This window comes from Rhinopithecus bieti, unplaced genomic scaffold (genome assembly GCF_001698545.2).
Source record: "Rhinopithecus bieti isolate Rb0 unplaced genomic scaffold, ASM169854v2 scaffold_34281, whole genome shotgun sequence".
Lineage (NCBI taxonomy): Eukaryota > Metazoa > Chordata > Mammalia > Primates > Cercopithecidae > Rhinopithecus > Rhinopithecus bieti.
The window spans coordinates 964,202-980,586 of NW_016814762.1; the positions used below are offsets into that span (position 1 = coordinate 964,202).

At 50.3% G+C, this 16,385-nt stretch overlaps 2 protein-coding genes across 6 annotated transcripts in view; one reads left to right on the forward strand and one right to left on the reverse strand.

Annotated features, from left to right (window-relative positions):
- Nucleotides 1-3,430, reverse strand: part of TSNAXIP1 (translin associated factor X interacting protein 1) — a 22,929-nt gene extending 19,499 nt beyond the window's left edge. The window contains exon 1 of one of the 5 annotated variants that reach the window (XR_001881507.1): nt 3,117-3,394. Coding sequence is in view for 3 of the 5 variants with exons in the window: in XM_017852200.1 (XP_017707689.1) it covers nt 3,117-3,355 (239 nt within the window). In the remaining 2 variants the exon portion in view is untranslated. Of the gene's footprint in view, nt 1-3,116 lie in introns of all 5 variants that reach the window. The other 4 variants (XM_017852205.1, XM_017852200.1, XM_017852203.1 and 1 more) reach the window with 4 other exon arrangements.
- A 305-nt stretch (nt 3,431-3,735) lies between these two features.
- The window catches only part of RANBP10 (RAN binding protein 10), a 93,818-nt gene continuing 81,168 nt past the window's right edge, over nt 3,736-16,385 (forward strand). The window contains exons 1-2 of the mRNA XM_017852233.1: nt 3,736-4,010; nt 4,764-4,875. Of these exons, the coding sequence (XP_017707722.1) occupies nt 4,872-4,875 (4 nt within the window). The 5' untranslated portion in view covers nt 3,736-4,010; nt 4,764-4,871. The remainder of the gene's footprint in view (nt 4,011-4,763; nt 4,876-16,385) is intronic.

Consider the following 16,385-nt stretch of genomic DNA (forward strand, 5'->3'; position numbering starts at 1 on the left):
GCCCGGCCAATTTTGTATTTTAGTAGAGACAGGGTTTCACCATGTTGGCCCAGATGGTCTCGATCTCTTGACTCCATGATCTGCCCACCTCGGCCTCCCAAAGTGCTGGGATTACAGGTGTGAGCCACTGCGCCTGGCCAATATTTTGTATTGCTATTAGAAACGGGGTTTTTGCCGTATTGCCCAGCCTGGTCTCAAACTCCTGAGCTCAGGCAATCCACCCACCTTGGCCTCCAAAAGTAAGAGGATTATAGGGGTGAGCCACCGTGCTTGGCTGTGCTTTTTTTTTTTTTTTTTTTAAATAGACAGGGTCTTGCTTTGTTGCCCAGGCTACAGGGCACTAGTGTGATCAGAGTTCACTGCACCCTCTCGAACTCCTGGGTTCAAGTAATTCTCCTGCCTCAGCCTCCTGAGTAGCTGAAACTTTTTTTTTTTTGTAGGGACAGGGTCTTACTATAGTGTTTCCCAGGCTGGTCTTGAACTCCTTACCTCAAGTGATCCTCCCACCTTGGCCTCCCAAAGTGTTGGGATTACAGGCATGAGCCACCATGACCAGCCCTGTGCTTCTTTCTTAAAATGGATGGGGATTCTCTTTCTGGGTCTGCTTCATATCCTTTTCATAGAGAATGGCAGTTTACTAAATTATTCCTGTGCTGGGTAGCAATTCTCTCTCTCTCTCTCCCTTTTTTTCTTTTTGAGACAGAGTCTCACTCTGTCGCCCAGGATAGAGTGCAGTGGCGTGATCTTGGCTCACTGCAACCTCTGCCCTCTGCCTTCCTGGTTCAAGTGATTCTCCTGCCTCAGCCTCCCAAGTAGCTGGGATTACAGGTGCCCGCCACCATACCCCGTTAATTTTTTTTTTTTTTTTTTTTTGAGACGGAGTCTCACCCTGTTGCCCAGGCTGGAGTACAGTGGTGTGAGCTTGGCTTACTGCAAGCTCTGCCTCCCAGGTTCATGCCATTCTCCTGCCTCAGCCTCCTGAGTAGCTGGGACCACAGGAACCTGCCACCGCGCCCAGCTAATTTTTTTTGTATTTGTAGTAGAAACGTTTAGTTTCACTGTGTTAGCCAGGATGGTCTTGATCTTCTGACCTCGTGATCTGCTTGCTTTGGCCTCCCAAAGTGCTGGGATTACAGACATGAGCCACCGCCTGGCTAATTTTTTTATTTTTAGTAGAGACGGGGTTTTGCCATGTTGGCCAGGCTTGTCTCGAACTCCTGACCTCAGGTGATACACCCGCCTCGGCTTCCCAAAGTGCTGGGATTTTAGGCGTGAGCCACCGTGACTGGCCCCAACAATTATCTTTCTCAAGCCGGCTACCTGGTTCTTGTAGACTAATTTTAACTCTGAATAAAAATCATCAAATTGGCATTTCCTGTTCTTAGGGACTTTTTTTTTTGATATGGAGTCTCACTCTGTTGCCCAGGCTGGAGTGCAATGGCATAATCTCGGCTCGCTGCAAGCTCTGCCTCCCGGGTTCACACCATTCTCCTGCCTCAGCCTCCCGAGCAGCTGGGACTACAGGCGCCCGCCGCCATGCCCGACTAATTTTTTGTATTTTTAGTAGAGACGGGGTTTCACCATGTTAGCCAGGATGGTCTCGATCTCCTGACCTCATGATCCGCCTGCCGCGGCCTCCCAAAGTGCTGGGATTACAGGCGTGAGCCACCGCGCCCGGCCTCTTAGGGACTTTTGTAGGCTTTTCACTGTCAAGGCAGCAGACCCTGAAGGATGAGAGTTTGGTTGGGATTGGGTGGTGTTTTTTTTTTTTTTTTTTTTTTTCCCACTGGGAATGAGTAGAAGAGGGGACACTACATTCATTCAACACTTGCTGGGTGCCTATTTACATACAAGAGCTGTGGTAAGAGCTTCACATATTCTGCCTAAATGTTCCCAACAATGTTTGTGGGGTGGACTGTATCATTCCCATGTTTGAGATATATAAGCTGAAGCCCGGAACATGAAGGGCCTTCTCTGAAGTCCCAAAACTAGAAAATGATTTAGCCAAAATTTTTGTTTTAATCCATATATATGGCTTTCCAGGCCGATGGAGCTGGTCATATTTTGCAGTATCCAGTGGCTATACACCTGAGTACAAGTAGAAGCTACCCAAAGGATGATCTCACCAGGTTTCTGAAGTATTTCTTTACTTGTACATGGTAATATTACTACATTATACAGTTGTTATGAGGATTAAATATGGTACATAGGCCGCGTGCAGGGGTTCACGCTTGTAATCCCAGTTTGAGAGGTCAAAGTGGGAGGATCGCTTGATTCTAGGAGTTCGAAACAAGCCTGGGCAACTTGGTGAAACCTCGTATCTACAAAAAACAAACTAACAAAGAAACACCCACAAATTAGCCGAGCGTGGTGGCGCATGCCTGTAGTCCCAGCTGCTCAGGAGGCTGAGGCAGGAGGATCGCTTGAGCCTGGGTGGTCGAGGCTGCAGTGAGCCGTAGTAGTGCCACTGCACTCCAGCCTGGGCGACTGAGTGAGATCTTGTCTCAAAAATAAAATGTTGCCGGGCGCGGTGGCTCAAGCCTGTAATCCCAGCACTTTGGGAGGCCGAGACGGGCGGATCACGAGGTCAGGAGATCGAGACCATCCTGGCGAACACGGTGAAACCCTGTCTCTACTAAAAAATACAAAACTAGCCGGGCGAGGTGGCGGGCGCCTGTAGTCCCAGTTACTCCGGAGGCTGAGGCAGGAGAATGGCGTAAACCCGGGAGGCGGAGCTTGCAGTGAGCTGAGATCCGGCCACTGCACTCAGCCTGGGCGACAGAGCGAGACTCCGTCTCAAAAATAAATAAATAAATAAATAAAATAAAATGTTTAAAAATGTGGTATATAAAGCATGTGGCATATAGTACATTCAATACAAGCTGGTTGTTACTAGCAATGATAAAGTACGCCTGCCCTTTTGCTAGCACGTACCGTCTTCACTGGGCTAAATCAGCCCGATTTTAACCGTTCCTGCAACCATTGACTCTGTGGTGCTGGAGCCCTAGATTAATGGTCAGAGGCCAGCAGGAGGTGCAGAGGTCCTATCAAGTGCCATTTCCCTCTCTAGAAATACTCCAGCCCTCCTCTCTGCCCTCATCCAGGCCAGCGCCTACCTCGACGCGGACGAGAAGCTGTGGTACCGCAACTGCTGGCAGGCCATGACCCATGGGCAGGCGGGCAACCAGCACCCGCGGCCTGGGAAACTGTGGTAGTGTACAGCCCGTCGCCACGGCAACCAGGCCCCAGAGGCCCCCGCGGTGAGGGCGGAGTTAGGGATGCGCCGCGCCCCTGAGCCTAGCGCCCGCAGGCTAGGAGCAGGACAAAGTAGCAAAGGTGGACTGGGACCCGGCATCGGGTGCCCTGAGAGACAATCACTACAGCCGATTTGACCCCAGGTAAGAGAACTGGGGCAGGGGGATGAACAGAGGCCATGGGGAGGGAAGTCGGCTGAGAGGCCAGAGCCGCTTTGCCGGCGGGAATTGTAGTTTTCGGTGTCCCGACGTCTCGATGGGACAGGCTTATAGCTGAGAAGGGTTGTACTACATCTCCCAGAATTCCCTACCAGCCCGAGTTGCTCCGCCTCTCGAGAGCTCTGCATTGTGGGGTATGGAGTTCGAAATGTGGCGAAGGCGTGTCAGTGTCCAAAGAGAGGTGCCGGACTCGGACTCGGTTTCCCTGCGGCCCAGGGAGGCTCACGGGCCATTGGCTGAGCGTGGCGGATCTGGTCCCGCTCCTCCCCGCCCCCAGTGACACAATAGCAGCTCCCTCCAAGATGGCGGCAGCGACGGCAGATCCGGGAGCTGGGAACCCGCAGGCTGGGGACTCCTCCGGCGGGGGCGCTGGGGGCGGGCTGCCGTCTCCCGGGGAGCAGGAGCTGAGCCGGCGCTTGCAGCGCCTGTATCCCGCGGTCAACCAGCAAGAGACTCCACTGCCGCGCTCCTGGAGCCCCAAGGACAAATACAACTACATTGGTCTCTCCCAGGGCAACCTCCGCGTCCACTACAAAGGTATCGGCCCGTCAGGCTGCGGGGAATCAAGGCTAGAGCGTCCGTGGGGTGGCTCTGCGGCCAGGCCCCCGCCCCATCACCTCCTTTGCCTACCTAGGTGCTCCAAGTTAGGCCTTGGCCCTTTCAGGATGTCCAGGGTGGTGAGGCTGACCAGGCCGAGGGTTGACTGTTCTCTGTCCTGAGACACCTGCCGTCAAGAGAACCGCAACAGGTGTCCAAACCCAGTGCTGGGCCGGACCTTCCACTCCAGGACCTCCCTGCTTGTCCTAGGCAGGCTCCAACTCCAGCGGGACCCTTCACCACTGCTTAGAAGAAAGGAGTGGTCATATCCCTACCATTAGCCTGAGACTCATGGGCTTGCCCACCTGCCAGGCACCTAGACTGGGCCTGGGGATCCGTGCTAGAGTTTGGGGGGTGTCTTACAGGTCGGCCTCCTCCTTCCCCTGGCCTCCCGGGTGGGCTGCCTGGGTTCTAGAGAGGCTGCCAGCAGCATTTGGGTATCTCTCACATTGCCTGTACCCTTGTTTTGTTTGTATGGGCAGTGTCTCAGGCAGGACTGCTGTTTTCAGGAGGAGGTGAGGCACAGGTGGAAGGTTTAAGTGTTTACTCAGTTGTCTAATGATTCCTTGGACTGTGTAAGCGCTTCCTTTGGCCACAGAGGAGTGGAGTTGCCATGGAGGAATTGCAGAGAAAAATGAGGCTTCCATTTGCATTTCCTTCTGCTGAAATTTCTTCCTTGCTCTCCCCTGTTAGGTCATGGCAAAAATCACAAAGATGCGGCCTCGGTGCGTGCCACCCACCCCATACCTGCTGCCTGTGGCATTTATTACTTTGAAGTGAAGATTGTCAGCAAAGGAAGAGATGGGTAAGCCGTTTATAACCACCCTCTTTTCCTGAACCCGAGCTGATCCCTGTGGTCAGAGTTGAGGTCCCTTGGCTGGCACTTGCTGATGTGAGCTGGTGAGCCGCATGGGTCTGAGCTGCCACTGTTTCCTGACTGTGAACACCGTCTGGTCGAAGCAGCAGATCTTGATGGCTAGTGGGTGTGTTGGGGGTAAAGCAGGGGATTCTTTTTAGTGATGATGTAATTTGATACCTAGAAAGTTAGGCAAACAAGTAACAAGTTTACTTTAAAAATTTAGTGTCCAAAATGGGGTTTTCCTCATGAGCATGTGGTGTTTTCATGACTTCCTTCCTTTCACATTCTTACTGTATTCATGAGGTTCTTTTTTATGGCATTTAGTCATGTAGAGGCCCTGGTAGCCTTCAAAGAGATAGTAGAGTCTTTGCAGCATTCATGAAAGCTGTTGTGGCCACTGACGTGTCATCTCAGTGTAAACAGCATACACATGGTCAGAATCAGGTGACCTTGCTGCTCATAAACTTGTTTTTCAGTCCAAGGACTTGAACACTACTAGTTGGATCAGCTTTAGGAAGGTCCTCATTAAAGTCAGCATTAGGAGCCCGGCGCGGTGGCTCACGCCTGTAATCGCAGCACTTTGGGAGGCTAAGACGGGCAGATCACCTGAGGTCAGGAATTGGAGATCAGCCTGGAAAACATGGTGAAACCCTGTCTCTACTAAAAATACAAAAAAATTAGCTGGCATACCTGTAATCCCAGCACTTTGGAAGGCCGAGGCGGGCAGATCACTTGAGATCAGGAGTTCAAGATTAGCCTGGGCAACATGGTAAAATCCCATCTCTACAAAAAAAATTCAAAAATTAGCTGGGTGTGGTGGCGTGCACCTGTAATCCCATCTACTTCGGAGGCTGAGGCATGAGAATCACTTGAACACGGGAGGCGGAGGTTGTAGTGAGCTGAGATTATGCCACTGCACTCCAGCCTGGGCAACAGAGCGAGACTCCGTCCCAAAACCAAACAAAAAAAAGTCAGCATTAGCATTAGGGAGACTCCCTGTTTTAGGATGATCCAAGCAGACACAGGAAATCATAAGGGAGATACTTAATTTTTCTTTTTCTTTTCTTTTATTTTTTTGAGACGCAGTCTCGCTCTGTCGCCCAGGCTGGAGTGCAGTGGCCAGATCTCAGCTCACTGCAAGCTCCGCCTCCCGGGTTCACGCCATTCTCCTGCCTCAGCCTCCCGAGTAGCTGGGACCACAGGCGCCCGCCACCTCGCCCGGCTAGTTTTTTTGTATTTTTTAGTAGAGACAGGGTTTCACCGTGTTCGCCAGGATGGTCTCGATCTCCTGACCTCGTGATCCGCCCGTCTCAGCCTCCCAAAGTGCTGGGATTACAGGCTTGAGCCACCGCGCCCGGCAATTTTCTTTTCTTTTCTTTTCTTCTTTCTCCCAGTCTCCCTTTTTTTCCCAGTGATTGTGACGAAGCAGGTGTTTAAGTTAGGAAATAACATGACTGCAGCTATCTTGGAAAGGTTTTCCTCATCAGACTTTAGGTTTGGTGTCTGAAGTTTGCCAACCCCTCTGGTGACCACGCCAATGCTGAGAGTGTGTTCTCAGACATTGAGAACTTCTTTCCCCTAGGGACTGTCCCCTTTGTGGTGCATGCAAAATGCTTGACCAAGGGACTAGGCTGGGGGTAACACTGCCAGAGTCAGAGCCTCGTCTGCTTCCTCAGTGATGTAACTTCTCTGCCTGTGAGGTCTCTGTGGTCTTGGGTGGATGTTGGAGCTTCAGTCTCCTGATCTGCACTGTGGGGATCCAGGCCAGTATCTAAGCTGCCTGAACTCCAGAATTCTATGCCTCTGAAATTCTGATCATGGGAAGCTACTGCATCTTTCTCTCTCTTTTTTTTTTTTTTAAACAAGATGGGGTGTTGCTCTGTCTCCCAGGCTGGAGTGCAGTGGCAAGATCACAGCGCACTGCAGCTTCGACCTTCTGGGCTCAAGTTATCCTCCCACCTCAGCCTCCTGAGTAGCTGGGAATACAGGTGCATGCCACCACGCCTAGCTAATTTTTTTTTTTTTTTCTTGAGACGGAGTTTCGCTCCTGTTGCCCAGCCTGGAGTGCAATGGCGCGATCTCAGCTCACCGCAACCTTTGCCTCCTGGATTCAAGTGATTCTCCTGCCTCAGCCTCCTGAGTAGCTGGGCTTACAGGCATGTGCCACCACGCCTGACTAATTTTGTATTTTTAGTAGAGATGGAGTTTCTCCCTGTTGGTCAGGCTGGTCTCAAACTCCTGACCTCAGGTGATCCGCCTGCCTCGGCCTCCCAAAGTGCTGAGATTACAGGTGTGGGCCACCACACCCAGCCTAACTTTAAAAATTATTTGTAGAGATGCGGTCTTCCTGTGTTGCCCAGGCTGGTCTCAAACTCCTGGGCTCGAATGATCCTCCCACCTTGGTGTCTCAAACTGCTGGGACAATAGGCATGAGCTACTGTACTCCGCTGTCTTTCATTTTTATCCCCATCTAGTGCATTTACAGCTAGGAAAGTTAAATTTATAGGAGGGCTTCAAAGCTCCTATTTTCCCCTTCCACCATCTGATAGAAGCACATGTATTTAGCGTGTTTGAACTAGTGTGAATGAGAATAGTCCCTTAAAACAAGCACCTCAAAAATAATGTTGACTGAAATGGTGGTGCTAGAGTCTCATACTGCCAGAGAAACTGAGGTACACTTCTTAAACTTGTAGAGAAGAAAATGGATTGTTTTCTCCTAGTCTTTATCATAGATAACAGTTGAATTAGTTATCTAGCTAGAGAGCAGAGACCAACTTCAGAAGGGAAGTGTTTATACTTAGAGACCTGGATTCTTTTTTTCTTTTTGTATTTTTTGAGAGATGAGGTCTGGTTATGTTGGAGATCTGGATTCTTTCAACTGGCTTTTAACATTTCAGTTTTAGTCTTGCTGGGAAAGGCCCTGTGTCATGTTAGATTGGTGAACTATAGGTGTTGACTGGAAGTCTAAAGAAAGGTGGGCATCTGTTCCCAGCATTTTACATGTGGTAAGCATAGCTGTTGAGCTGATCTGGAAACATCAGATGTTAATTAATTAATTAATTTATTTGCCACGCAGTCTGCCTTATCACCCAGGCTGGAGGGCAGTGACTCAATCTCAGCTCACTGCAACCTCTACTTTCTGGGTTCATGCCTCAGCCTCCTGAGTAGCTGGGATTACAGGCATACGCCACCACGCCTGGCTAATTTTTGTATGTTTAGTAGAGACGGGGTTTTGCCATGTTGGCCAGTCTGGTTTCAAACTCCTGACCTCAAGTGATTCGCCTGCGTCAGTCTCCCAAAGTGCTAGGATTACAGGCATGAGCCACGATGCCCAGCAAGGAAACATCAGTTTTAGAAAGGTCTCAGGTCATGTATGCCTGTGGTAGCCTGTTTCAGTTGACCACTGTCAGATGGCAAGAGTATGAATAGCTCCTCATGGTCTCTTTACGGAATCCCTGAAAGCCTTCTCATGGCTGGGATGCAGTCACGTTAGTATGGGCCAGGTGTGGTTTTGAGGAGGCCAAAGGCAGTTACACAGGGCAGGCAGACATCAACTGGCTCATTTCCCGTTTTCTGTAGATTTTTTTTTTTTTTTTTTTGAGACAGGGTCTCGCTCTGTTGCTTAGGCTGGAGTGCAATAGCATCACAGCTCACTGCCGCCTCAACTTCCTGGGCTCAGTCAATCCTTCCGCCTCAGCTTCCTGAGTAGCTGGGACTATAGGCGTGTACCATCATGCTTGGCTCCTTTTCTTATTTTTTGTAGAGATGGGGTCTTACAATGTTTCCTAGGCTGGTCTTGAATTACTGGGCTCAAGTGTTTCTTCCACCTCAGCCGCACAAAGTGCTGGGATTACAGGCATGAGCCACCGTGCCCGGCTGATATATAAATTTTTTTTAAAACTGTTTTGTAGAGATGGGATCTTGCTGTGTTGCCCAGGCTGGTCTCCAACTCCTAGCCTCAGGTGATCCTCCTGCCTCAAAGTGATCCAAAGCACTGGGATTGCAGGCATGAGCCACCATGGCCAGCGTCCCATGGATTTTGGAGGTGTGTTTTTGATCCTGGTTTAGTCCATGACCCAAGCATTAACTGGTTGTCTAGCTTTCCTGTGTTATCTAGTTTGATCCTCATAGCATCTCTGGCAAGTGGCTAGAGCAGATGATCATGTACATTCCTGTTTTGTGAGTGAGCCCTGAGTCCCTGGGATGTTTGGTGTCCTACCCTGGCTGCAGGGCTTAGGGTGTGCAGTGGAGTAGCCTGAATCAGATGTCCGCGCCTGATCCTAGGCATACATGTTCATGCTGCTGCTGCCTTTCCCCATTGTAGCTATTGCCTTCCTTCCCTGGGTAGAGTGAAGGAATATTCTGTTGGATTCCTACCAGACTGCAATGTTAGGGGACAGAGCTGAAAGGTGCATGGTGCTGTGTGGGGCCAGAGAATTGTGACATGCTGTGGGCCAGGCTTGATCAACTTACTGTTCCTTTTAATCTGTAAACTTGCTTTTCTGTAGATTTGAGTACCCTTCCTTTGTAAAAGGTATTTATAAACCCAGTTGTTAGTGTCATTGTTCTCCAGAACGTCCTTTGTTTTGACAATATCTTTTGGAGAAGAACACACTAAGCTAGCCTAATAAGGAAAGTTTCATGTCAAGGTTTCACAGAATATTTATATATACCCACTATGTGCTAGGTCCTATACTAGGTGTAGGGAGAACAGAGGTAAAGCCAGCACAGATCAGCTTTGTCCTCAGGAAGCCTGTGGCCCATTCAGTAGAGAGTGGACTGAAAGTCTGCAAGAGGAGGCAGAGCCTGGGAACAGTTGCGAGGGATGAGTAGGAGTTTCCCAGCAGGCGAGACCTGTTAGACCTCTAAGTCTAATGGGTAACTAGCTTGACGTCTGGGTGCTAGGCTTTCTGGGCACTCCTCAAGTATAAGAGAGCACTGTGGAGCAGGAGGGACTGTGTTTGAGCTAAGAGCTTGGCACAGACTGATGGGCTTCAGCTGCATTTTGCCGAGTCACCAGAGCTGTGAACTCGGGGAGCGGGTCTGGTGGGGTGAGGAGACATCAGAGCACTGCCAGTGGTGCCAGGAGATAAGGGGCATCCAGGTCCGTCTTTCTAGGAAGCGAAGGAGGGCCTGAAGTTGAGGGTCCCTGGGGAGGAGCAATGTCCACAGAGTTCATGGACCTGTGGGTGTCCCTGGCTCTTAGCGATGACACATGGAGGGTGTGGCTGGCTAGGCCAACAGATGCTCCAGTGTGACCCTCAAAATAGACTGTAACATCATCCCAGTGGCGGAGGCCTCCTGACATGTGATGGTTGCTTTACCCAAGAGTAGTAGGCCTGGGCTAGAGCACTGGATGGCATGGAGAGGGGTGGGGGCATTCTCCTCTGTAACTAGTGTCCGGGCCCAGGCCCAGAGCAGGGGTCTCTGACCACAGCCAGCCAGCCTTCCCTTGCTCCTGCAGCTGACTTCCTTTGGCCAGGCAGCAGTGCACTTATTCATTCATTCCAGACACCAGGGCACAGTACCCATTGTTTTTGTTGTTGTTGTTGCTGTTTTGAGATGGAGTCTCGCTCTGTTGCCAGGTTGGAGTACAGTGGCACAATCTTGGCTCACTGCAAACCTCTGCCTCCTGGGTTCAAGCAATTCCCCTGCCTCAGCCTCCCGAACAGGTGGGACTACAGGCATGCACCACCACACCCAGCTAATTTTCGTATTTTTAGTAGAGATGGTGTTTCACCATGTTGGCCAGGATGGTCTCGATCTCTTGACCTCATGATCTGCCCTCCTCAGCCTCCCAAAGTGCTGGGATTACAGGCGTGAGCCACCACGCCTGGCTGTGCCCATTTTTTTTTTTTTTTTGAGACGGAGTCTTGCTCTGTCGCCCAGGCTGGAGTGCAGTGGCGCGATCTCAGCTCACTGCAAGCTCCGCCTCCCGGGTTCACGCCATTCTCCTGCCTTAGCCTCCTGAGTAGCTGGGACTACAGGCGCCCGCCAACACGCCCGGCTAATTTTCTGTATTTTAGTAGAGACGGGGTTTCACCGTGGTCTAGATCTCCTGACCTCGTGATCCGCCTGCCTCGGCCTCCCAAAGTGCTGGGATTACAGGCGTGAGCCACTGCGCCCGGCCATACCCATTGTTTTGTCCCAGCCTGGGCCCCAGGAGCACAGGCATGAGGCCCCACAGGTGGTGTTGAAGGGTCAGTCCACAGTGTGTGCCATATCCAAGGGTGGCCTGGAGGATGGACTGTACCTCAGAGTTTGAGGAAAACATCATAGAATCATAGAAGAAGTGATGATGTGGGCTCTGGAAAGATGAGTTAGAATGTTCTAGGTGAACAAAGTGAGAAGCAGATGCTTCAGGCAGAAGAAAAAGTGCATAAAATGACACGGAGTGCAGAGCATGAGGTCAGCAGGGCCAGACTGAAAATACCTTGTGTGTGTCCTGGCTCATGCCTGTAATCCCAGCACTTTAGGAGATTGAGGTAGGCGGATCACTTGAGTTCAGGAGTTCGAGAACAGCCTGGCCAACATGGCAAAACCCCATCTCTACTAAAAATACAAAAATTAGCCAGGTGCTAATAATAGTGGTGGTGTGTGCCTGTAATCCCAGCTACTTGGGAGGCTGAGGCAGGAGAATCACTCGAACCTGGGAGGTGGAGGTTGCAGTGAGCCGAGATCACACCACGGCTCTCTAGCCTGGGTGACAGAGTGAGACTCTGTCTCAAAAAGATAAAGAAGAAAATACCTTGTGTGCTGTGACTGGGGAGCGTGGGTTTTATCCTGAGGGCAGCGGCAGTGTGGGGGGCTTTGGATCTACCCATGCTTTTGAGAGTGAAGAGGAGAAGAAGAGACTCTGCCAGTCTGGTTCAGCTAGGCTTCTCTGGCCAAGAGCTCTGTCCAGGGTGGGCCAGTGACCTTAGGTCTTTGGCTCTAGCGTGGTTTTCTCATAGTGGTTGTCTTTTTTTTCTCTTGGCTGGCGCTTCTGTATGGAGAGATGCAGGGATGGGGTGTGAAAGACTGGTAGCCAGGAGGCTTCTCGGAGGTGAGAGGACTCTGCTTGTGCTGGAGTTCTGGTATTTTGGTTTTGCCAGCTCCCATCTGAAAGACAGTAATGTCGCATATTTTATACTCAAGCATCTCTTGTGAGCCAGAATCAGCCAAAGTGATTTTCCATGGAGACCTAGAGAGCCACTGTTAATTAAGTTACCTTGATTAAGATCTCACCTGCCACATTGCTGGTCTGGAGGGCCATCTAAGCTTAGGCCCTTCCAGCTGAGAGACAGCTGTGGCTGGTTCCTCACTCTGGGTCTCCTCACCAAGTTCCAGTCTACATGCATTGTACAGTGCCGTTGAGAACTTTGGTGCTCATATGTCATCTGGGGAAGGCCTTGTCCTGCCCGCCCTGAGAAGAAGGTGCTGTCCTTGCCCAAGGCAGGTACAGGCCGTGGTTGTTCCCTGTTTTCCCTGACTGCCCCTCTGGAGTTGATGGCCTTACAGGCAGATGCTGAGCTTTGGGCTGCTCTTCTACTCAGGTAACACATTGTGCTATTTGTGGAGACATGAAATGTTTGGGTTCTGGAACACAGAGTAAGATGTTTGGGTTCTGGAACACGGGGTAAGAAAACTGGAATCTTGATGGTGGCCACTGTTCTTTGCTCTTTTTTTTTTTTTTTTTTTTTTTTTTTTTAGATAGGGAGGGTCTCGCTGTGTCACTCAGGCTGGAGTGCAGTGGCACAATCATGGCTCACTGCAGCCTCGACCTCCTGGGTTCAAGCAGTCTTCCTACCTCAGCCTCCTGAATAGCTGGGACTGCAGGTGCATGCCACCATGCCTGGCTAATTTTTATTTTATTTGTTTAATTTATTTTTTGAGACAGAGTGTCACTGTGTCACCCAGGCTGGAGTTCAGTGGAGTGATCTCGGCTCACTGCAACCTCCGTCTCCCAGGGTTCAAGTGATTCTCATGCCTCAGCCTCCTGAGTAGCTGGAATTACAGGCATGTGCCATGACACCTGGCTAATTTTAGTATTTTTAGTAGATACGAAGTTTTGCCATGTTGGCCAGGCTGGTTTTGAACTCCTGACCTCAAGTGATCTGCCCACCTCAGCCTCCCAAAGTGCTGGGATTACAGGTGTGAGCCACCATCCCCAGCCCGGGCTAATTTTTAAATTTTTTGTAGAGATAGGGTCTCGCTGTATTTCCTAGGCTGGTCTGGAACTCCTGGGCTCAATCAGTCCTCCTGCCTCAGCCTCCTAAAGTACTGGGATTACAGGCTTGAGTCACCACCACGCCTGGCCTGTGGCCACTTTTCTGGTAGGGCCTCCCTCCTCACTATGTGTTGCTACCCAGGCTCCAACTGCGAGCTGCGGAGCGTCGTTGCCTTCTTTATAGCTGGGGCCTTCCTTGGTCAAGGATTAGCTTTTAGAGAAATTCCTAGAATTCACTTCACCTCCTTCCTTTCTGCCTCTGATGTTTTTGTTCTCTGGAACTTCTGGTCTTTTCCCTGTATGGGTCACCATGTAAGGGAGATTCCTTGTTAGAAGAGAAGCAGGAGCTCATCAGGCCAGAGCATAGGAGGATGAACCTAGCAGCCCCATGTGGCAGGCACCGTGTGCCATTCCCATTATGGGATCATTGGGAAGGAATAAAGGGCCCCAGAGTGGGTCTGTGTGGTCGGGTCAAGTTGGAAAGAAGAGACTCATCAGTGGAAGAGGGATGGATAATTATGTCTAAATGCAAAGATGTTCTTCTGCCTCTCCAGAAATTCTGTTCAAAATCCGTATAAAATGTCTTTGTAATTCTGGGATCGTTGGTGTTGTGACTTGGTGGTGGAACAGAGCCCAGCCCTTCTGTCATGAAGGGGCCAGAACAAGATGCTCTGAACTATGTAGGAAAGTTGGGGAGGGACTGGGGAAGCCCTTGGCACCCCTCTTATGCCATTTCTTCTCTCTTAACTTTTGGACTTAGAGATGCTTGGGGTTTCAGGGGAGTTTAGGTCAGGGTTGGCAAGTGTGAAGGCCCCAATACCCCACAATACCCTCAGCTTCTATGACCAATATTACTGATTGACAGTAGCGCTTGTTCTTGTCCAGACAGAGCCCAGAATTTTTCTCAATGCACAGCACACCAGGCAGCTGTAATTTACTGGTCAGAGTTTCATCATGAGATGAAATCTACCAGCCTTCAACATGGAGGTGGTTGGAAGATAAGAAGTGGATAGAGGCCCAGATGGTCTGAGGGCTCAGCTTATTTCTTCTAAAGGAGAGTCCCAAGGCAGAGCTGAACCAAGAGGAAAGAAACAGAGGGGTTGGATTGCTGAGTAGAACTGATTCTAACCCAGTTTATAAAGCCATGTATCTGAAATTGGCATGGACTTTTTAAAAAAATGGAATGCTCTGTTTTAATAACAACTTGCACCAGGAGTTTGTCAGTAGTTATATTTACTTTTATAAAAATCAAAATAGGCCGGGTGCGGTGGCTCACGCCTGTAATCCCAGTGCTTTGGGAGGCCGAGGTGGGCGGATCACAAGGTCAGGAGTTTGAAACCAGCCTGGCCAACATGGCGAAACCTCATCTCTATTAGAAGTAAAAAAATATTAGCTGGGTGTGGTGGCAGGCGCCTGTAATCTCAGCTACTCGGGAGGCTGAGGCAGGAGAATCACCTGAACCCGGGAGGTGGAGTTTGCAGTGAGCTGAGACTGTACCACTGCACTCCAGCCTGGGCAACAGAGTGAGACTCCATCTCAAAAATAAATAAATAAATAAAAATATTTTAATTTTACCTATAAAAAACCTTTTCTTTTTTTTCTGGAGACAGAGTCTTGCACTGCACGCCCAGGCTGGAGTGCAGTGGCGCGATCTTGGCTCACTGCAAGCTCCACCTCCCGGGTTCACGTCATTCTCCTCCCTCAGCCTCCTGAGCAGCTGGGACTATAGGCGCCTGCCACCACGCCCGGCTAGTTTTTTGTATTTTTTAGTAGAGACGGGGTTTCACCGTGTTACCCAGGATGGTTTTGATCTCCTGACCTCGTGATCCACCTATCTTGGCCTCCCAAAGTGCTGGGATTACAGACGTGAGCCACCGTGCCCGGCCTTTTTTAAAAATTATGTAATTTGTTTATTTATTTTGCGATGGAGTTTCACTCTTGTTGCCCAGGCTGGAGTGCAATGGCACGATCTCAGTTCACCATAACCTCCACCTCCCAGGTTCAAGCAATTCTCCTGCCTCAGTCTCCTGAATAGCTGGGATTACAGGCATACACCACCATGCCTGGCTAATTTTGTATTTTTAGTAAAGACGGGGTTTCTCCGTGTTGGTCAGGCTGGTCTTGAACTCCTGACCTTAGGTCATCCTCCCACCTCAGCCTTCCAAAGTGCTGGGATTATAGGCGTGGGCCACTGTGCCCAGCCTATTTATTTATTTTTTTGAGACAGGATCTTACTCTGTTGCCCAGGTTGGAGTGCAGTGTTGTGATCACGGCTCTGTAACCTCCCCTCGTGCTCAAGAGATTCTCCCACCTTAGCCACCTGAGTAGCTGGGACTACAGACACATGCCATCATGCTGAGCTAATTTTTTTTTTTTTTTTTTTGAGTCGGAGTCTGGCTCTGTTGTCCAATCTTGGCTCACTGCAAGCTCTGCCTCCTGGGTTCATGCCCAGCCTCCCAAGTAGCTGGGACTATAGGCGCCCGCCACCATGCCTGGCTAATTTTTTTGTATTTTAGTAGAGACAGGGTTTCACCATGTTAGCCAGGATGGTCTCGATCTCTTGACCTTGTGATCTGCCCACCTCTGCCTCCCAAAGTGCTGGGATTACAGGCATGAGCCACTGCGCCCGGTCTTTTTTTTTTTTTAAAGTAGAAATGGAATTTCACCACTTGTCCAGGGTGGTCTCCCGGGGCTCAAGTGATCTGCCTGTCTTGGCCTCCCAAAGTACTGAGATTACAGGTGTGAGCCACTGCACCTGGCCTTTTTTTTTTTTTAAATTTGAGGCAGGGTCTCACTCTTGTCACCTAGGCTGGAGTGCAGTGGCAAGATCGTGGCCTGAAAATTTTTTTGTTTTTTTGAGACGGAGTCTCGCTCTGTCACCCAGGCTGGAGTGCAGTGGCCGGATCTCAGCTCACTGCAAGCTCCGCCTCCCGGGTTTATGCCATTTTCCTGCCTCAGCCTCCCGAGTAGCTGGGACTACAGGCGCCCGCCACCTTGCCCGGCTAGTTTTTTTGTATTTTTTAGTAGAGACGGAGTTTCACCGTGTTAGCCAGGATGGTCCCGATCTCCTGACCTCGTGATCCGCCCGTCTCGGCCTCCCAAAGTGCTGGGATTACAGGCTTGAGCCACCGCGCCCGGCCAAATTTTTTTTTTCTGACTGTTAAAGAATATGTAGGATTTTTTTTAGGCCAGGTGCGGTGGCTCATGCCTGTAATCCCAGCACTTTGGGAGGCACAGGTGGGCGGAT